A 22,332-nucleotide genomic window follows, 5' to 3' on the forward strand; every position below is an offset into this window, starting at 1 on the left:
GCAGAGGATACCGTCCGTGTTAACGTAACCCATGTGCTCTGGTACTTGAAGTTGGAAGTATATGTTCGGGTGAGGGAAACTCAAGCGAATTAAATACTCCGTAAAACTATAACTAATCCTGCACGTAATGATCACAGAATCTCATTTATTTTTAATAACTAAAGCTGAAGAACAAAAGACGATTTGTAAATGTGGCGTGCACGAAACATTGTCCTCTCCACGTGCGCTTTGTTTGCATCTCTTCGCTTCGCTTCGTCAACTCTCAAGTGCTGTGAAAAATGGATTTTTTGTTTTTTATTTTATTTATTAATAATTTACAAATTCAATTTTTCATGTTAAAAATTCACAGAACTAACCTCCTGCCGCCCTCCCTCCTGCCTAGGTTAGTTCTGTGAATTTTTTAAATACAACATTAAATTTGTAAATTATTTAATAAATAAAATTCAAAATTCAAAAAACTCGTAAAAAATGTATCTCTTGATACGTAAATCTGGGCCCATTTTTCCAGCCCAAGCCCATGAAAGGCCCATGCATCTCTACGGCCCATGAAGCAGACGGGTTTTCCTTTTTTTTTTTTTTTTGGAACTTTTAACCCCAAAACCCTTCGGCTTCTCCCTCCGCCGCCGCCGGGAGTGAGACGCGGGAGAAGCTCAGCCATGGCCGGCGACGCGCTACGGGCGGCCGATCTCCCCGGACGCGGGCGCGGGCTCGTGGCGGCGCGCGGCATCCGGGAGGGGGAGGTCATCCTCACGGAGCAGCCGCTGCTGCTCTACCCGGCGTCGCTCGCCTCCCTCGCCTCCTTCTGCGCCGCCTGCTTCCGCTCCCTCTCGGCCCCCGCCTCGCCATGCCCTTCCTGCCGCGCCGCTGGATTCTGCTCCCCGTCCTGCGCCGCGGCCTCCCACCCGCGCCTCCTCTGCGCGGCGCTCTCCGGCGGGAACCTCGCGTCCGCCGCCGAGCCGCACCAGGACCCGCTCCTCTTCCTCCTCTCCGCCTACTCCCTCCCGGACACGTCCCTCCGCGTGCTCCTCTCCCTCTCCGCCGCGACGCCGCCCCCGACCGACCAGGACCCGGCAAGCCTGCACGCCACGGTGGCGGCGCTGGTGCCGCCGCACATGCTGCCCCCAGGGTTCTCGCCGGACCTCACGCCGGCGCTCCTAGCCAGGGACCGGACCAACAGCTTCTCCATCATGGAGCCCTACCGCCCCGAGGTGCCGCAGGAGCTCCGGAAGGCCAGGGCCTACGCGGTGTACCCGCGGGCGTCGCTGCTCAACCATGACTGCCTGCCTAATGCTTGCCATTTCGATTACACCGATAGGCCGGGGCCGGGGAACACTGGCATTGTGGTGAGAGCACTTCATGATATCACTGAGGGGAGAGAGGTGTGCATCAGCTATTTCGCGGCCAATTGGCAATACAAGGATCGGCAGCGCAAGCTGCTGGAGGACTATGGATTCCAATGCGAGTGTGAGCGGTGTCAGGTGGAGAGCAAGTGGAAGCTAGATGATGATAATGAAGGTGGCGATGGCGATGACACCATGGAAGAGGAGAGAGAGGAGTGTGGTGGAGATGGTGCTGATGACGATGGGATGGAGCAAGAGGAGGGGGGTGGAAGTAGCGATGGCGAAGATGATTTCCCACACGCTTACTTCTTTGTAAGGTATCTGTGTAACAATGGTGACTGCTGTGGCATGCTTGCACCACTGCCGCCTTTGCCGAATGGTGAGCCGTCCCATGTGTTTGAGTGCAATGTCTGTGGGAATCTGAAGAATGAAGATGAAATTGATGCGCCTGATGGTGGTGATTCCAGCATGGCTGATTAGGATGAGCTGAGCATAACCATTCTGCTTGCTGCTTCTTTGGTGGGTAAGCACTCCTTTCCTGCCATTGTTGTTATTGGTTTTGTTATTTTGTTTGATGCAGTACATTAATACGATCCAATACCATAATGTCATAATGTTTAGTATATGAGCGTTTGCTGATGCGTAGAGCATGTGAGGAAAGATTTTTTTTTTGACCAGAATATGAGGAAATATTTCACTGAGCTAAAATGCTAACCTACTTGCAACAATTTGTTGTATATCTTCTTTTGTTAATTAGGATGTTGTTTCTGTGGGGGATCGTTCTTATGGTTTTATGCCTTGTTGGATCTTGTAGCAAGCTTCCACACTTGGATTAGTAGTACCGTGAAATTGTCAAATTGGACGTTAAGATCCTCACTTGGTGACGGCTTTATATTGAATATAATTCTGTTATCGCACAAATATGTGTGAAAGCCACCAGAACCATTTCTACTGTCACCAACCTCCATCACCGCTGCTACATTTGTTCAGTTGTATATTCTTCTAGTAGTATTTGTGGATTAATCTTCTGGTTTGTTGCAACCAAATTGAGTCTCCGAAGAGACTTTAATACCATTTCACTAGAATCTTGGTCATGAGATAACTTTTGCTGAAATGTGTAAGGTCACAATATTTTCCTGGGAGGTTGTGGGACTAGGGCCGTGTTCGGTAGAAGGGGGATAAGTTAACTTACCCGGCACGTAAAACATAGTAATAGATTAGTACATGATTAATTAATTATTAATTATTAAAAAATATAAAATAGATTAATATGATTTTTTAAAACAACTTTCTTAAGTTAACTTATTGGCTGGGGCGAACGCGTCCTAGGGTCGAGAAGGCCTGGCATAGTAGTCAACTGGATTTTTTCTGTTCAAAAAGAAAATTGTTGTTTTGGCCATATAGTTCCAGCTCCAATTTCTAAAGCAATAGATCACTAAGACACCGGTTAGCTTGGTCATGAGCTCCAGATTTTGGTTAACCCTAACCTCCTTTTTCATATCTTTCTTTTACTCGAATGGATCTAAATGATTGGGGTAGGTGTACATTGTACAGCCTGGCTTATTCGTTCAGAAAAAAAAAAGGAAACTGGAGAGGCTTGTGCCCAGCCAAATTGAAGCTGCCAGTTAGATTGCAAATCCAGAGTATAATGTTGTGCGATAAACAAACTATGTTGGGCATGTGATTGATTCTACATAGGTTCAGTCGTTCGGACCAATTTTGAACATTTTTCGGTGTTATTATCTGACAATATGAGTTGTTACCTTGCAGGAGCTCATAAAACTTTGGTGGTGGGACTTGTGAGTACTTTCCTGTAGCTGGTCGGAGTTTTGACGAACGATAGCTTTATTATACACCTAAATATGGAGCGATGTATGAACACTATTGGTTGACTGAATGTTGAACAGGCAATCCTCGTTGTACTCAGCAATGTATGAATGAAATATATCCGCTTCATGGAGTCCTGCTTGTTCTATCTAATCCTCCTGTATCATCCTTGGTGAGTTAGACGTGCGTAATTTATGTAGTCAGAAGCTGAATCTCCTGTGGCACTCGAACCATTCAGTGTTGTCATAAAGTCATGCCATGGTGTAGTTGAATGTATGCCATTGCAATCTCTTTTCATTTGAATTATACTTGTATTCAAGCAACTTGCGCAATTGTTTGTTCATACTTCTGGAATGCCGAGATGAGAACTGGGATCTTCAGGGTTCAGGATTCCCAACTGCATGGATGGCACAGAGCAATGGTTGCGTTTGTCTTGCTGGCTCTCATGATTCATGAGTTGTTGACACTGCTCGTGCCTTTTCGTACTTGTTCATGTTTTTCTAAGATTAGATCTAAATTTCTGCTCGTGCCGTTTCGTACTTGTTCATGTTTTTCTAAGATTAGATCTAAAAATATCATTTATGTTAGTACTTCCACCGTTCACTTTCACATGTTAGCATCAACATTATCGTGCAAATTTTGGCATTTCGTGGATATATTCATAGACGTGGATAGATTCATAGAGAAAAAAAAAAGCCATCGAAGTCCATTTCGTGAAACATCTCGCGATTGAACACTATGACGATTTAAAAATTACCGGTCGCAAGTTCGCATCTTGCGGTGAAAAACGGTGGCAATTGAACCGTTTTCTGATGCCAAGTTTGAAAAATAAACTATGATAAAAAAACCCTAAAATCTACTTAAAATTTAAGATTATAAATTTAAATTTTAACTTATAAGCGTAAGTAAAATCGAAAAGATAAGACTACTACCTTTTACTCCATCAACGGTTCTTAGATTTTTTTTAAAACTTCTGTGCTCACGCTTTTCGAAAGACTATACATTATGTTTTTTTAAAGAATCTATAGGGAGCTTATCATTCATTTTTAAGCAGACTTTCTATCTAATTTCATATTTTATACAGTTAAACACTACCTCCGTTTTATAATATAATGCTTTATAAAACCTACTAATTAAAATGAATATTAATAAATCTATGTACATAAATATTGATCAATTAATGATCTACTTATAACCAAAACGTCTAGTAAATACACCGATGGTCAGCAGCGGAGGGGGAAAGAAATTTTTTTTAAAAAAAAAGGGAAATCTAGAACCAGCCCCACCTCCACGAACCACCAACCCACCCCGCGTCACCCGTGGCCCCACCTGTCATCCACCCTCGGTTCCAAAAGGTCTCAAAGAAATGAAGAAAAAGAAAAAATCAAAGCGCGTCGTCACCTTCTCCTCGCCGCCTGCGTTGCCCTTGCCCGTTCAACGACGCCACCGTCCGCCTCCATTTCCTACTCCTATTTAAGCCACCCCCAGCCCAGCCCCGCCGGAGCCGCCACCGGAGCTCCTTCCCGCTCGACGCCTCCCCCCTCGCCTCGCCCCGCCGGCCATGGCTGAGGTACGGATTCGATGCCCCATGGACGGACCTCCCCTCCTTGTCGGTGAGGGAGGGCGAGGAGGATTGAATGATTGATCGATGGTGGGGTAGATCAGGAGTTGTTGCTTGCGCTGCGCCCCGAGTTGGTTGGAATCCGGGAGGGAGAGGCGCGCTGCTGCCTGCTAGCTTTGCGTTGGTGGGATGGATTTAGGGATCTGGTTCTGATCCGATGGCCCTGCTGCTGCGGGTCAATCGCAGGGGGGTTGTTCTTAGCGCGTGGTTGGCTTGTATTGGCTTGGCTTGCCTGATCGTGCTCAGGATGGTTTTGGTGGGGAAATAGCTCGAGGAATCGGTAGGGGGTTGCGTTTACCTTTCGGTCGTTCAAACTCCCAGCTGATGGACAGGTTTTGGAGCCTAATTTCTGGTGGGATCGAAACTAGCATGATGAATTTATTTGAGTCTCTATGTTCTTGTTGAGACGAGTAATACATTTCTTTCTGTTGACGTGGATGCTTGTTACTAGACCCAGATTGCGGAGTAGGCGGTAGGCCCCAATCGGATAGTTGTGCTTCTGCTTACCTAACTACCTTAGATGAGCCATCTTAATTGAATGTTCTGTGAGCTGACGAGTCGTGGTAGAGCATTCATGCCTGATTATCAGTTCCCTTCCAAATAAGCATACTTTGTTTCTTTAACGCAGTACCTTGAATGAAGCATAGATTTATTTTCATTAATTGTTCTCAATCACAGTAAATCATTGTTGAGAAATATGATGGATTTTGAGATTCGGAGTTGTGTTGCGTGCCTTTATAGTTTGTTCATTGGAAAGATATGATTGAGGAACGAGGACATATCTGATCCCTTTGTACTTTTGTCTATTATGCAGACTGTTGTACTCAGGGTTGGCATGTCCTGTGAAGGTTGTGTTGGAGCTGTTAAGCGGGTACTGGGAAAGATGCAAGGTTAGTTTAATTCCTTCCTCAAGACCTCAACAATTTTTGTTTGTTGAGATTTTTTTTTCTTTTTACTTTTTGTGAGCAACTTCTACAATGAAATATGTGAAATGCAACATTGTACGTAAAACTTATGCCAATTCCGAGTCTGAATCAATCCTGGTAAATGACTGTTGGTATCTGGCCGTCCTCTTAAAATTCAATCAGCTGTAAAATTTTTATAAATCTGGTTTTTTAGCTATGTTCTTGTCATCAAGTTTGGTGCCAAATAGATGGGTTATGATTGAATGGAAATCTTGTGGAATTTCTAGTGTCAAATGATAGCTGCAGCTGTGTTATAGGCATAAAGGTAATGTGTTGTAGTATTTCTTTTTTATTCAATTTTGAAGCTTTCCTTCATTACCATACAAAAGGAAATTAAGGTGCCTGGAATGCTGAAGCAAACACGTTAGAGAGCAACTAAAGGATTCAAATGAGAATTTATAGTAGGATGGTATTGTAAATAAAATTTTGAGCTCTGTTCCACAACTATAGAGTATAGTTGCCAAACATATAATTTTAAAGTTCTCTCCTGCATGCTAGTTATAAATTCAACTAATTTCAAGCAGATTGAAACACTCGTTGGCCATCTTTGATACATTTTTGGTCCAAGGCATTTGCTTGAATATGCTAAGGCTTGTCTTTCATATCCAACCTCAGCAATCAGCATTATTGACTTTCACTTTTCTGCATTATTAGATAATGGAAGCACGAATGATTAGATGTACTTTCATATCTTTCAATAATTAGATAAACCTTCATATCTATCCCCTTTGTAAGTGTCGTTACAATATTTTTAGCATATCGATCTAAATAGAGTTGGACTTCTGGCTGCTTCAGGAGTTGAGTCCTTCGACGTAGACATCAAGGAGCAGAAGGTCACTGTTAAGGGGAATGTTACACCAGATGCTGTTCTTCAGACCGTTTCAAAGACAGGCAAAAAGACAGAGTTCTGGGACGCCAAGCCTGCAACCAATGAATCGGCTGCGCCTGCTGCTGCTTCATCTTAAAATGCCATTTGTCTCATCTGATATGTAAAGGTTGATGTAACAATTTCCCAGTGGAACCATCACGTGTGAGATCACAGAGATTGTCTGTTCTTATGATTTGTCAACTTGAAGTTACATGGAAATAATATCATACAGCTAGTTACTCCCACACGTGTACCATCTTTTTGCTTCGTAGTATTCCTGCATCCTACGCAGTAATCAGTATCGGTTTGATCAAATTCAATGAGAACTGTTTAGTTTTAGTAGCATTAATTTAATCCGCCGCCGTCGTGCCTCCTCTTCCCACCCTCCGGCGGCGACTGCGCGATCACCTCGGCGATCTTGCCGACCCTGGCGAGCCTCTTGACGAGGCGATTGGCGTCCACGTCGCGACGACGGCCACCCTGCCGGCCGTCGGGTGGACCTCCGTCGTCAGCACGCCTGCGCATCACCGACAAAGCATCAAATCAAAGCCAAGCTCCAGGAATCAGCCACGGCAGACAATGCCATCCATTGCCAAACGAATTGAAAAAGCCCAACACGACATATTTAAAAACAGAAATAAAGTTACGAATAAAATTTTCATATATGTGTCTCTAGCGATGTAAAATTCTAAGGCTAAAAATAAACTATGATGAAAAACCTTAAAATCAACTTTAAATTTAATGTTAAAAATTTAAATTTTGGCTTATAAATATAAGAAAAACTGAAAGATCGGGACGTGATATATACCTTTGAGGTTGAGGGCTTTGAGCACCTTGCTCCGGCACCCATCGCAGCAGTTGACACTCACCTCCGACTCAACCCTCTGCATGACATGAAACATTAGTAAAAACTTTGTAAGGTTAATCACATGACAATTTTGATGCACTGTCAGTAGTTAAATCATCGTCTTTGTTCATTTGCATACCTTTAGCTGATGATCCTGTTGCTTGGCCATGAGAATAACAGAAATTAGGTGTTTGATTCCCACTCTCACCAGTAAACTGATAGCTAGCCGTGTTGATATCTTGCTCAATTTATATGGATGAAGCAACTTGATGCTTGATAAAGTGAGATATTATCATCAAATTATTGCTGCTAATCACTGGACATTGATTCCTCTCTAGCTAGCTGTGTATCTGCCTGTTAGTATACATCTTTTTTTCGAGTATTTGAGAAGGTATATACCTGGGACAACTCAAATCAGCTCAACATGAAGTGGTATGGCATACCAAGCTAGCTTTTGATCTGTATGATTTAATTACAACTGGGAGCACAAATGCCAGTGTTAATCATTGATGCCTGTTTAGCCAAAGTATTGGGAACAATGTAGAGAAAAGAGTGGAACCAACTGTGTGGTTATGCATGATAATTAACAAATCTTTTAATTGTGGTTGCAGAAAAAATGGAAACAGGAATAAAGCAGAGCAGCTGCTGTCCTTTTAATTAAACCAAGAAAATAAGATTAAAAGGTAGTACAGTTGAATCTTTGAAAAGTTGCCAAAAGAGAGGAGATATTTAGGGATGAACATCTATACTGTTTTCCAGGGACGGATTTAACATGGGGCAGCGGGGGCTCGAGCCCCTCCTACCCCGTTAAATTTATTAGAGCCCCCACAAAGACCCTTCCTAAATTTTATGACATAGATCAATAGATAGAGGGCTAAAACTTTACCTAGTTTGTTCAGACCCCCTAATCTTGTTGGCTAGATCTGTCACTGCTGCTGCTTGCTTCTTCAGTTCCCTATGTTTTCTGCATAGTACATGCGGGCTGGGTTGGGCTTAGAATGGGCCTCGTTAGGCTCAAAGACGCTTTCGTTTTCTATGCCCAATCTAGAGATGGCAACAGGGACCCGCGGCCCGCGACCCGATGGGTATTTACTCCATTAGGGTATGAGTATGAGCTAAATATATTACCCGTGGATAAGTAATTGGGCAAATACTTTCACCCGATAGGTACGCGGGTATGAAAACGTTCTAATGATCCACATAGCCATTTACCCATGGGTAATAAATACCCACAAGTTTAAATGCATGTCATGCCCTAATATCATATTAGCCTAGCCTAATTAATTAAAACTATATGTATTTAAACCATCCATATATTTTCCACCACACTATATAAATATGTGATGCCTTAAGTATCTAGCGTCTATACATATACTATATAAAAAATATGATATTTAGATTGTTTTGAACTTTTACGGGTATATGGGTAACCCAATGGGTAAGGTTTACCCAAATGGGTATGGGTATGGAGAAATTTTCTTACCCATGACGGGTATGTGTATTTTAATGATACGAAATTTTATTAGTGTGTATGGGTATGGGATAGCAATACCCGATGGATATTTACCCATTGCCATCCCTAACCCAACCTGAACCCTTATCGAGCTTGTTGGGCTGCTAGTTAGGGCTTGGAACGGCCTGCAATTGCCCTATGTCACCTTAGGCCCACATGGATGAAGTGCAGATACTGAAAAAATAGAGTTGGATATGAAGAAAAAACTTGATATCAATTGAATTATTACTAGCATAATGTCTGTGCTTCACCACGAGAACAAAAAGAACCATGATAGCTCGCGTTTATTTTCTATGGCTTACTAGATTTTCATAAATTTTCATAAATATAAAAATTTTCCAACCGTGACGATAACATTTCTAAAAAATATTATTAAAATATAATACCATTTCCGACACCCGACCGTTTTTATCCGAACTACTCTCACCTTCAACAGTGACCGAATAGTTGGTTTCCATTTTTTAAAAATGATACACGTTATCCCAAATGAGGCCCACTTCAATCGTTTCTTCCGGGTCTTCTTTCAATCATTTTTGACGCAGCTGTAGGCATGCAACACGTGATATTTTGTGATAGGGGGTGAAAAAAAATCACGACTTATGACCTGCCTGTGAGTTGGACAATCGTACCAGTAGGGCATATACAAACATATTTATTACGTTACCTGACTCTACTAATCGTCACGTAAATAAATCTGGTGACGTGAAAAAAAGAGAAAGAAAAAGAGAGAAATATCGTTGATATGCATGACAACAATTTAAAGTCATTTCTTAGCATTTATTAAAAGAAATTTTGTTGCAGGAATATAGATAAAAAAGGAAAGTAGTGTAATAAAAAAATATTTTATTGTATTAACGAATAAACTATACCCGACTACGTGCCATTATAAAGTAGAGTATTTTTGCTGACATGAATTGAACAAGAGTACACATTGGACTTTACCTCTGAACATGCTCTTACACCACACAATTGTTTCTATTATATGGAGATCAGTTACATATATAACTATGCAAGGTACATTGTTATTATAGCAAGTTATATTGTAATTAATATTGCTACAATGTAATTATATTCCAGTGTAGTTATATTTGGAAGTTTAAAGAGATTTTTTTTTGGTTGAAAGTTACTGCAAATACAGCTTGCCTAAAGAGACAAACAAAAGGGAACAGAAACTTGTTATACCATCTATCCCAAAATAAATATTTTTATCTCCCTTGTTTGTTTAAAATAAATTTATTTTAAAGTAATCATTACATTAGAGTTTATAAAAATAAAAAACAGATATATTATAACAAGATAAAGTCAAAAACAGTTGCATTAGAATTTAATAAAGTAAATAATATTTAATTTTTTCCATCGACATGTGTGGGATGAATAAAAATTAAAACTACTTTAAGACGGAGCGAGTATATATATATATAAAAGAAAAAGGAATCGTCATTGGTTGGTGCACCAAACTCACAAGATGGGCAGGCTATGTCAGGAGTATACGGTAGCCTCCATATTAATAAATAAACTTTTTCACTTTTTAGCTATAATATTTAACGCTTTATCTTATTAAAAAATTTTATGATTAATTTTTTTTATTTTTATTAGATGATAAATCATGAATAGTACTTTACATGTGACTAATTTTTTTTAATTTCTTAAAATATTTTTAAATAAGACGGATGGTGGACATAATAGTCAGATTGCCTTATTTTTTATAGAGGTAGTATTTGTTTGACCAAATGTTGACCACTGAGAACGTAGACTACGGGAGGACCGGTTTTAATTTGGGTTTCCTATGCTCAAATTAGAAAAAAGAACATAGGCTGCGTTCTTTTTATTTAATTATTTATAGATTTTTTCCTTGACTTTTATACACATGCTTTCTAAACTACTAAGCAAATACATATTATACAAAATATTTTTATATAAAATATAAAAGTTTATTATCTTGTCTTTCTAAAATAGTTTTTAATTTTTAGTAACTAATTTCATTGCTTACATTATTAAATAGCTATCAAAAAAATTAAATAATCTTTCATCTCCAATGGGGAAAAACATGGTCATGGTATGTTCATGTTTTCTATTTTCATGTATAAGGGGATGTTTAGTTGGGGAAAAGAAACTTTTTGGTGTCATATCGGACATTTAACCGGATGTCGAAAAGGGTTTTTGGACACTAATGAAAAAACAAATTCCACAACTTGCCTGGAAACCACGAGACAAATCTTTTAAGCCTAATTAACTCATCATTAGCACATGTGGATACTATAGCACTTATGGCTAATTATGGACGAATTAGACTCAAAAGATTTGTATCACGATTTCTCTTATAATTGTGCAATTAGTTTTTTATTTTATCTATATTTTATACTCGATTTAGGTGCCCAAAGATTCGATATGATATTTTTGGGAAAAAAATTGAAACTAAACCGTGCAAAATCTCGATATGATCTAATGTTCCAAAATCAAGAGGTACATTATGATTATAGACTTAGGCAGAGTTGACGAGAAAAAAAATTGTCGGAGAACATCTATTGTTTCCCTGTGAGCACCCTTCCCAAACCGCTAAAACATGTATTTTGCAAAAAAGAAAGGCTTTAATTAAAAGATGCTTTATAAAATTATATTCATTCATTTATATTTCTTAATAACTAATACTAAATTTATATGCACTGGTAAAATCCCTTGTTTAATGTGATTTTTTTTCCTCACTTGCCTTCCAACACAACCTTACACTAGTCACATATAAAAGTGTCTTTTCTAGACAGGCCTACAACATATTTTTAATAGTCTATTTCAAATTTGAATTCTATACCGCGTATATTTTTTTTTGATGATATAGAAAGGGTAGTAGGAGTTATCGTCCACCGATTAGTGGTTGCATCGTCGTACCATTGTGTAGGCATCTGTGGTGTGGTGGCTAGAGGTGGTGGCGAGTGGATTGATTTCTATTTTTGGTTTACATGTAATGCTGAAATGAAGAGGGTCATGGAGATATTGTTGTTATTTTAGAAGGGACATTGGTGATGCCATAGATACCACGCATCTTCTTGAAGACAATGTTGTCAAAGCCTTCATTCTTCGGCCGAAAACTTAGTGACATTATAGTTTAAGTGTTATAACTTTATTTAGAAAGTCATGCTGCTGAAGACATGTGTAATGTATACGTGGATTGAATTTAATAGTAATAACAGTTGTAAGATCTAAGCAGGTGATTGATCTACAGCTCAGTTATACCCCAATTTTTTTTTTATGCTTATGCTAACCTTAAATTTGGATTTGATTTTGGCTTTTTTTTTCACCAAAATTTATTTTTCAGTATTGGTTTTTTTATCGCTAAGAATATATATATAACATGTATATTTATAAATTATTTTTCATAAACATCGAAACAATCACTAGTACAAATTTTTATTATCCAGTGTTATTTTGTACTACAACAATCGTCGGTCGCTAGCGGGGAAGGATCACAATTCGATCGACTTAGTATCAATTGGTTATTCCATTGACTTGTTTTACTTAGTTGGAGAAATAAAAAAAAGTAAATACAAATGGTAAGCGATCTTTATTATTTACAGTTATTTACTCTGTGACCTCGTTAAGTAATTGGTGGCAGCTTTTTATACAGGACGACAAATGCCGCAACAAAGAAATTCAATTACTAAGGCAAAAGTCTCAATATATGTGTGAAGATATCATGTATATTAAATATTGGTGTTACATCAACAAAATTACTGACTTGGTAGGGTTATTAGATAAGAGGGTGAAACTAATCTGGTTTAATTAAAACTAGTCTTTCATAACTATACCATAAAACATGAAACTATGTATTGAGACTGATCTAATTAAAAAAAAAAGCAGCGCGTAGTTATCTGCAGAGGGGATCGAACGGCGACGTGGCACAGTCGCGGTTGCAGAGCAGAGCTGACCACCCATCGCACCGATGATACGCGTCTCCACGCGCCTTTTCCCCCATTCGCCATTCCTCCCGTCCCACCCAAGCCGCGTCGACCACCATGGCTGCCCTATCTATGAACCTTCCTTCTTCGTCGTTCCTTCTAAACATCCCTCTCCCTGTTCCGTGCTCATGCTGCCAACTTAATTCAGAGTCTCCAACAAAATTAACAACCCGAGACGACGCGTCTAAGCAACTAGCTATATCCATCCATCTATCGACCTCTCTCTCCCTCTATATATAGGGATCAAACCGGCCACTCCATCATCGATCATCTCGTCCTGCCACCATTGTTGTGCATCATCTGTCGGAGCAACTACCCGTACACACGGTGAGATTAATACCTCACTTCTGCAGCTGATCATCCGTTGATTGATCGATCATGAGCTACCAGGCTCCCCCTCCCAGCACCACAGGTATGCTAACCAACGTGCTTCAGTTATATCATATCCCTCCATGAATTTGATTGAGCTGCTCATGTGGCTAGCTAGCTACCTACTTGAGGAGTCTTGCTGCTGTTACGTCTAGTTTTGTATATTAATTTGTTAATTCTTTTTCTGTATTTTACGTGTTTTTAGATTTAATTAGCATTTATATCTATATGAATCTAGATAATATTTTAGATAATCTTACGTTGCAAATCAGTAGCTTGGTATCTCTGCACTATTTTCTTTCAGTAGGGGCGTGCCCACGTTATGCTACCCGGGGTCATAGAATTATAATATTTAGTTATTTTAATCTATATTAATCATATTATTAGTTGAAAATAAAAATATTATACGTGTTATAACATGTATAGGACCCCGGTAATTTTCTAGTGCTTCAGAATTTGTTTTCTCACCAGCAAATGTTTGTGTAATGTGTTTTGTCTGAAGGCTACCCGGCGCAAGCAACTCAGCAGCAGGCGTACCCAGTCTACGTGGCGCCGCCGCCGGCCGGTTACCCGACCAGGGAGCAGGAGCAGTACCCCGCCGGCGCCGGCGCCGGCGCCAGCGAGACCAGGAGCCGCGGCCACGGCCACCACCACGGCGGCGGCTTCTGGAGAGGATGGTGAGAGGCGCCGGCCCAGCCCCGGCCTTGCTTTCAGCTTAATTAATCTCTGCTTAATTAATAATTGTCTTCCTCCTGCTGACGTGGCACTCTCTTCTTCTTCTTCTTCTTCCAGCTGTGCTGCCCTCTGCTGCTGCTGCCTCCTTGACATGTGCTTCTGATGAGAAGACGATGCTCTTCACCATGGATGCTCATCCATGGCGGTGCTGTGTACTTTTCTTGTGTATAATTAATCGCTGGTTCATATGGAGTAATTATACTTGATTTTTTTTAAACCTTTTTGTCATATATTCGTGGTGTGTTTTGTCACCGTGTTGGGACAGTAGCTAGCTAGCTGTGTTGATCGCCATCTTTTTGTGTGATGGTGTATGCTACTTTTGATCGTCTTGTTCATTCTGTATATTTTGGGTTCATTTGTGACATTCATTTTGGTGGATTATCTGTACCGTTCCAGTTCGCTTGTCCGTTGTGAATTTTGTGGTATCGCTGAGGGATGAAAAATCAACGTACTTAACAAATTTAATTACTATCTGAACTAAGAGTTAACATTAGGCCACTCATGGTTAATGGCACAACGAAACTCGTGTTCTTTTCCTAAACACGTTTAAACGGTATCATTTTTATAACAACTTTTTTCATAGCATTCAACTTCTTAATTTTCTAATATTCTTTCGTTTGTGCCTTAGATAGTCTATCATAAACTCAATTTTTATCTGTAATCCATCGCATACAAGAAAATAAGAGCACACCTTTAATTATGATTAATTCCGCCTAAAGTAATAACAATAATTCAACCTAGAGTAATCAACAAAACAAAGATGCTCCAATCTGGCAAGATTCGATTGCACAAGTAAAACGTTGTGCGATAAGAGAAATCACTAATTTGGTATTTTCCCCGTTCCATACTATAAGTCTCTAAATTTATTTATGTCTCTAACCTTGCCTAAATTTATTTACGTGATATCAAATATAGACACATATAGAAAACATATATATTAATACATAAATGAATCTAGTCAAATCTAAAAATCTTATAATATAAAATACACGTTGATAAAGCATAAAGCATATCATTAACCCAGTCAACATTACAACATCAGGGCGAGGAAGCTAGCCACCTAACGCGCCAGCAAAGCTCTGAAAGTCCAGTCCAAAGTCAAATAACCAACGGAACACAAACTCATCGGACGTCATAGATAGCTTCAGGTGTGAGACTACTGATGCTTGTCCCAGCTGTCAAACATTACAGAGGTGATAAAATTAATAACCTATATATATGTATGATAAGGACCAAAGCTATCAGGCTTGCTTGTAGAACTTTTATAAGGACTCTATGTTGGCAATACACATGTACAAGCCACCTCCACATGGTACAACTGCAGCTCTAGCAAGTGTACCATTAGCATTGGTTCAGATACCATTTCAAGTTAGCATCAAAGTACTAAAGCTAATTGGCTTACTATATAGTTTCAATGGAACTTGTTTTCTCGCAGGTTGAGGCCATAACTATTCTGTCTTCTGCTCCTGTTTATAAGCTAAAATCTAAATTTTCAAGATTTTAACGTTTTTATATCTTAGTGACTATTAGATCACTAAGAACACGTATATAAAAATTTTATTCATAAACTATTCTTCGTTTGGAAATATGTCGTGCTAAACAATCACCCCCTAATCAAACCACATAGAACCACAATATTGCTTAATTTTACCTGTAGCTTAACACCTAATTACACAGGAAAGCATTTGAGAAAAGTCAAAGGCTCACTGATATGATTGAGAGAAGCACCTGACAGATTCCCATTCCAATATTCAGTCGTAGATAACAACTGTGTGATTTCATTGTTCACATCAAGAACACGCTTCAGGCTCACAGCTCATTATTAAGATCTAGAGATGAAGCTACTATGTGCATTAAACGTTGTCATCGCCATCAGCAATCACTGCTACAACAGACATACATTGACTAAACCTTCTTGGATTTGAGCTCTGCAATTCTTTCTTCTGTGGCCTTCAGGGCATCACCATATTTGGTAATAATCTAGATATTGGCACAAGAATTGGACAGATTAAGTTAGTTCAATCGATTATACCGAAATATTAAAAAAATACAGGATATTATTGCAAATGTGATTTACTTCTTCAACTTCGTCAGGAGTCATTATCAGTGGGGGTGAAAGCATAATGTTATCCCCAGCAACTCTGATTAGCATTCCACGCTTCTCACACTCGGCACCAAACAATGAACCAACACCTAAGAACACCAACCATAAGAGGGTCAATTACTCCGATGATGCAAACCATTTCATAAGGCTTTTTGTACTGCTAATAAAGTATTCACCCATTTGATCGAGTGCATTCCTATTTTGGTTTTACTACTAAAGTTGATTGGTACAGGAGTTTACATTATCTCAGCTTAGAAATAACCATAGAAAAGAATTATTTTAACTGATTAGTACAAGTTATTGCCAACATTTAGTTTTAGAGTCACTAGCTGACCTGAACCCGTATGAAGGACAGATAATTACCTACACCAGTGTACATGGTAAATTACCAAATTTCCCTTTTGTGATTCTCCCCTTAGAGGCCTTGTTCGGTTAATCCCAATCACAAGAGGATTCAAAGGGATTACGGAGGGATTTATTCCACAACTATTGTGGTGTGGAATTATTTCCCCCAATCCTCTCCAATCTTTCCCTGTTGGGGAATAACCGAACATGACCAGAATGGTCCCAAATTTTCTAGAGCAGCTAAAAATCTTGGTATGTTCAGAAAAATGGAAAGGTTAAATCATGATAGGCACACACCCCATTCAGCAGGGAATGGATCATTTGGCGACTTGTTGTCGACGAATTCGGTCCCAAGTATCAATCCTAAACCACGTATCTGCGTAAAGAACACAATTATGTTTTTTGAACAAGACATATCTGACTTTGAAATCTCACAAACTTTTAAAAAAACTTAGAGATGGTAATACCTCCCCTACGATCGGACTTCCAGAGAAGGCCTTGATTCCCTCCTGGAACCTTGGGGAAATTTTCTGAATATGTTCAGTGATATTCCTTTCTCTAATAGAAATTGGGAATATTAATCAGAGACTCACACCAACATAATAGGAACATTTTGTTTTGTTATGGAAGTGTGTGTTTTACTTGTAAATCTTCAATGTTTCTATGGCGACAGCGCAGGAAACTGGATGCCCCGAGTATGTAAATCCATGAGCAAAAGAACCTGTAACGAACACAAAAGTGCTTGTCAATTCACAAGAAATGGAAAAACAAGTTCAAGCCATGTAATTTTCTTTACCGAGCTTGTTGCTCTGTGAATAAATTACATCCGTTATTTCTGGACTAACAAGAATAGCTCCAATTGGCATGTAGGCAGAAGATAGAGCCTGATAGAAGGAAAAAAGACGGGAGAAAAATAATTCTCCTCTATCAGTTTCTCAAAGCAAATAAAAGAGAGCAGAGAATTCTCTTCTTATCAGAAACACTCTGTTGCTACTGAAGCCTGAACTCACCTTGGCTATTGAGACAAGATCTGGTTTGATGTTATACATATCACATCCAAACATGGTTCCTAATCTTCCAAATGCTGTAATGACCTATAAATTGACGATGATATACTAATTTTTACACCAAGTAAATATTCTAGAATTTGGAATATATTTCTAATAGAGAAATTTTCAAGTACCTCATCTGCTATCAATAAGATATCATACTTCTTGAGAACTGCTTGAATCTGTTGGTAGAAAATAGACCCACACATAATTATTGTAGGCCGCACAAGAATAAAAAAATTTGATGTGGAAAAAACAAATAACTGGTATCTGCAATCATCAACACCATGGAAATAATAATGAAGCTACATAAAAGAAAATTGGGGCTACCATATTTTTGGAAGTTGTTCAAAATGCAAGAAATCCTAGATACAGTATGCATGCCAGAATAGTTGTATAGGCTGACCGAGAAATGAGAAATACAGAATAGTCCCAGTTTTCCATCCATGTTTTAGGGAAATAATACTATCCTAAGGAGATAGAATAAACAACTTCTCTACAGAAGCTAAACATCTGTCAAATACTACAACCTTCAGGCAATTTTCCTTTCCTAAGGGCCATGAAAATAAAAGTTTCTTGAATTCAGAAAATACACCGAGGTTGCGGACAGTGCGGCAAATATTTCTACAAGGCAGTTTCTCTTTCCTAAGGGCCATGAAAAAAAATCTAGCATGTGATTAAGTCACCTTCTCAAAGTATGTCTTTGGAGGAGGGATAACACCGCCAGCACCCATCACAGGTTCAGCAATGAAAGCAGCAATCTGAGAAATAAAAAGGAGATTAAATATAGCAGAGAACTAATTAACACAATAGAGGATAGGTCTTTTATGAGGGCATAAGGAAAAATATCTTCACCGTTTCTGGTCCTTCTTTGAGAATAAGATTCTCCAGGTTGGTGGCAAGTCTAGTTGCAAATTCTTCTTCCGTCTCATCTATATATCACAGCAAAATCATTATGTTGGTAATATTTTTTGGTGATTGTAGCCCCCAATCCCACAATAATAATGCAGCAATAATAATACCAGGAAGATGGAAGCGCCAGTAGTGAGGACAGTCTGTGTGCAGAACAAAAGGCGCTGGCAGATCAAACTTTTGGTGAAGAGCAGGAAGACTGATGATGATGCAGAAATTAACGAGTTATTCTAAATATATCAGGAGAAGGAAACACCTGCTTAGGATTATACAATTACCTCAGTACTACTATGAATATTCTTTCCGAATTTAAGGATTAGAAAAAAGGAAATATTGATGTTATGGAGTATGATTTACTCACCCTGATAGACTGGCTGATATTAATGTTGATCCATGATATCTGTAAAAAAGTACAAGCAGAAGGAATGTAGCGACATCCAAAATGGCTCGAGAACTTGAAAATCAAGGTAAGGAGCTTAAATGGCATTGCAATGGTAATGCTGGTGGTTGCAAGGACGTTGATTTAGAAATAGTTCTTGGAATATTTCATCTGTCCTTATGAATGCAAAATTATTACAAAAGTCGTGGCAATATAAACTGACGCAATCATCTGGTATTGACATGTGGAAAGCTTATATACCGGACTGAAGCTAAATATGAAGATGACATGCAGGACAAACTGAATCAGGGAATCAGAAAAACATAAATGAAAAAATAAATTGTATCATTAAGACATATCTATTGTACTAGGGAAGCTGAACTGTAAAGTAAAATGAACCATACGATTTTGAGCGTGCAATAAATTTCTTCTTGTTAGGCCTTCCCAATGCATTGTTATAATACCAAACTAGCTTTACCTGTAAAAAACAAGCACTGTTATAAAACTGAGTACTTCCTTATTTCTACTCCTTCATAATCCACTGAAGTGATGGTATCTACCCTTCGTCCTTTGTGGAATATCACAACAGATGGACCATATACTGTTTATGTTTCAGTAAACAAAATCCCACAACAACTTTTTAGTTTATTTTTACAAACTTTTTACTAACCGTACTTCAACAGAAAAGGCCATATTGAAAACAAGAATAGCATAAAAACCAATAAATGATAGGTACTTGTTTTTGACTAATTATTGTACCTGAGAGTCATTTGCTTCTGAGCCACTATTTGTAAAGAATACTTTTCCCATTTCCCTTGCAGTGAACATCATGAGAATTTCATTGGCAAGATCCTGAAATTAGCAGTAATAACTTTAACAATTAGCATTCATAAACTAGCACTTCCTAACAAAAGTAAGGTACTAAATGTGATGTAATCAATTGTAGCATCAAGTTTTGTTCCTATTTGGAAGAAGATGAAACTATGAATTATCAAGTAAAATAAGAAGCATGCTGTCTGAAATATAATATCAACAACCATAAAGGGTACAGTTTTAAACATATTCCTGTAAAGATAGTGAAAGATCAAAGAAATATTTACCAATGAGGGTTTAGTAGTACGGTTCCAAAAGGAGTGGTAGAAGGGTAATTTGTTCAGTTGATCAGTAGCGGCTTTGATTAATCGAGGCTCATTACCACCTGAAAACAAAGGGAAATTATATGCAAAGAGAAAGAAGAAATATAGAAAGCACGTGCGTATGCAATATGACATTTACTACTCGCTCGGTTTCATATAGTAAAACATTTAGGCTATGCCTAGATTCATATATTGATCAATGTACATTGCTTAGATATATGTTTAGATTCATTAGCATTCATATAAATCTAGTAAATGCTAGAAAGTCTTACACTATAAAACAGAGGAAGTACATATGGGGAAAAGAGTTTTACAAGGAAAAACTCTCCGATATGTCACATAAGTCTGACACTACAGCTTGCACTGACGCACATACCTAAAGCTGTAGACCACAATCCTGCAAGAGCATCTATGTACTTCTTCCCATTGATATCATAAACGTAAGAACCCTGCAATTCGTTGAATATAATGGAAGATAAATTAAGCTAGAAACCACTGCAATATGAATTTAACAACATGGCAAGCTTCATGTTCTAAAACTTATGCTATAATTTGAGAATCAGAGGGAAAAAAAAGAGAGACAATGCCAGATTGCAGAACCTCAGATCTCTCAATAACCAGAGGATGCAAATCGGTGCTCTGCCATCCAGCAGTGAATGGAGCCAGCATGCCATGCCCCTTGAACCTGATACAGGTAAAATGTTGCAGCACCAATGGTAGATAACAAGAAAGTTACATCACTTGTGATAATTCTGCATAAAAAACATACCCATTTTCTTCTGTTGAGTCGACCTGAAGAGACGGTTCAGAGCTGAAATATCTGGCTGGTGCCTCTGAGGAATATTGAGGCAAACGTCCAGTGGCAGCTACATATTTTACTAAGCTGCTTGCCTATGTGAGGAAATAGATGAATAAAGAATTTAGGCACATGAGCTGTAACTGTAAGAAATGCTGACAAAAGAATAATATTGAGTTCAAAATCGCTTCAAACTAGTCGAGCTATTGCCAGAGCAGCTGTTCTGACAAAACCGTTACAGCTTAAATATGTACATTTAAGTTTTTTTCTCTTAACAAAACAAAGAACGAGGGCAAGTTGGTAGTCACAGAACGATGAAATGATCAGGAGAGAAACCTGGTGTGCGTAGGGACAAACAAAGCAGAGTTCAAGGTTGCTCTAGAATTGCTCAAACAAAGAAGCATAAACATGTTAAATCTGACTTACCATAACATCTATAGCAGGCAAATTAAAAAGGAACAAAAGAAATCATAAAAACGTCACTATTCTTGTTTTGAAACAAATCTTGATTAACAAAAGGCTAAAAACTGCACCTTTATACGGATGCAAAACAAATCAAACACACTCATCCAACCCTGCTTGCTGACAGCAACACCCAGCTCTTGAGCCTTTAAGGGATCAAAAAAAAAAAAGAAAGTTCCACAGTCCAAACAAGAAACAACACTAGACCTGAATATTCAGAAAACAAGAACCTGGAAAAACCCCACTTCTTGGGTGAAAAGAAAAAAAAGAAATACATCAACAAACGCCTCTCCCTCCCTCTCGCACGCATCTGCAGTAAAAAATTTCCAAGAGGAGCAGAACCGTCATCACCTTGGAGGCGGCACTGGATCTGAGGAGGAGGAGGCCGCGGCCGCGAGCAGTCATGTCGCCGGGATTCCGTCCGCCGCCTTCACTTCACGGGTGCGAGAGTGAGTGAGTGAGCGAGAGGAGGGAGATGACAAGGACGCAGTGGAATCTATCCGTGCGTTGTTGGCTTGGCTCCGGTGGAGAGAGAGGGAAGGGGGTGATGACAATTGATACGTCCACCCAGCACGCCAGGAAACGGCAGGCGCATTTGAGTGCACTGAATGTGACCCAAGATCGTGGCTGGATTCATTTCTGAAGATAGTGCTGAGTATACAGGTTAGTAGCTAAGGTAGTGTTCCCGGTATGATGATTGTATCCTCTTAAAGGTAATTGGCTGTTTTATAAAGCTTTTGTTATCTAAATATTAGTGTTTGTATTCCTTAAGATAGTTAAAGATTAGATATTATTTCCTCCGTTTGGTATTATAAGACGTTTTGGTTTTACCATTTATATGTACGCTAATAAATCTAGATATATATAAAAAAATATATACATTGATACATGGATAAATCTAAAAAAACTCAAAAAGTTTATATGGAACAGAGGGAGTAGCATGTATACACATGTATTTTTGTTAAAAAAAACATGGTTGTGTTTCACATCTAAGTGCGTCTAATGCAGTAACAACCTCATGCAACATGATCCGTTTGAGTTTTCAAGCTCTTTGTTAACTTTATTTTTACCAAATCATACATCCCTATACGCAACAATGTTGCTCATCCAATAA

The 22,332-nt window shown here is 39.0% G+C and overlaps 4 protein-coding genes across 5 annotated transcripts; 3 read left to right on the forward strand and 1 right to left on the reverse strand.

Moving 5' to 3' along the window:
• The first annotated feature begins 614 nt into the window (after window positions 1-614).
• LOC102702032 (histone-lysine N-methyltransferase ASHR2) lies at window positions 615-3,439 on the forward strand. Of its 2 annotated transcripts, none has more exons than XM_040526837.1 (2): window positions 615-1,863; window positions 3,111-3,439. In XM_040526837.1, exon 1 carries the CDS (start codon window positions 657-659, stop codon window positions 1,818-1,820), a length of 1,164 nt encoding a protein of 387 aa, XP_040382771.1. In that variant the 5' UTR covers window positions 615-656; the 3' UTR covers window positions 1,821-1,863; window positions 3,111-3,439. The 2 variants fall into 2 exon arrangements, with proteins under 2 accessions (XP_040382771.1, XP_015695523.2); XM_015840037.2 differs by having other exon boundaries at window positions 619-1,859.
• Window positions 3,440-4,574: 1,135 nt separating this feature from the next.
• On the forward strand, window positions 4,575-6,866 carry LOC102717175 (copper transport protein ATX1-like). Its single transcript, XM_006659146.3, has 3 exons — window positions 4,575-4,737; window positions 5,603-5,678; window positions 6,549-6,866. The coding sequence occupies exons 1-3, from the start codon at window positions 4,729-4,731 to the stop codon at window positions 6,716-6,718; spliced, it is 255 nt and encodes an 84-aa protein (XP_006659209.1). The 5' UTR covers window positions 4,575-4,728; the 3' UTR covers window positions 6,719-6,866.
• Window positions 6,867-12,986: 6,120 nt separating this feature from the next.
• Window positions 12,987-14,423, forward strand: LOC102717454 (cysteine-rich and transmembrane domain-containing protein WIH2-like). The gene is made up of 3 exons (XM_015840668.2): window positions 12,987-13,343; window positions 13,803-13,977; window positions 14,093-14,423. The coding sequence occupies exons 1-3, from the start codon at window positions 13,310-13,312 to the stop codon at window positions 14,136-14,138; spliced, it is 255 nt and encodes an 84-aa protein (XP_015696154.1). The 5' UTR covers window positions 12,987-13,309; the 3' UTR covers window positions 14,139-14,423.
• Window positions 14,424-15,023: 600 nt separating this feature from the next.
• Window positions 15,024-21,759, reverse strand: LOC102702310 (probable gamma-aminobutyrate transaminase 3, mitochondrial). The gene is made up of 20 exons (XM_015840712.2): window positions 21,570-21,759; window positions 20,730-20,851; window positions 20,561-20,645; window positions 20,337-20,409; window positions 19,925-20,022; window positions 19,584-19,676; window positions 19,229-19,302; window positions 18,807-18,845; window positions 18,556-18,644; window positions 18,389-18,465; window positions 18,220-18,294; window positions 17,668-17,715; window positions 17,495-17,578; window positions 17,281-17,368; window positions 17,127-17,205; window positions 16,952-17,042; window positions 16,782-16,860; window positions 16,113-16,228; window positions 15,764-16,015; window positions 15,024-15,210 (listed from the first exon to the last, which is right to left on the reverse strand). Exons 1-19 carry the CDS (start codon window positions 21,621-21,623, stop codon window positions 15,941-15,943), a joined length of 1,539 nt encoding a protein of 512 aa, XP_015696198.1. The 5' UTR covers window positions 21,624-21,759; the 3' UTR covers window positions 15,024-15,210; window positions 15,764-15,940.
• Window positions 21,760-22,332: the final 573 nt, after the last annotated feature.

Source organism: Oryza brachyantha, chromosome 8, assembly GCF_000231095.2.
Source record: "Oryza brachyantha chromosome 8, ObraRS2, whole genome shotgun sequence".
NCBI classification, from domain to species: domain Eukaryota; kingdom Viridiplantae; phylum Streptophyta; class Magnoliopsida; order Poales; family Poaceae; genus Oryza; species Oryza brachyantha.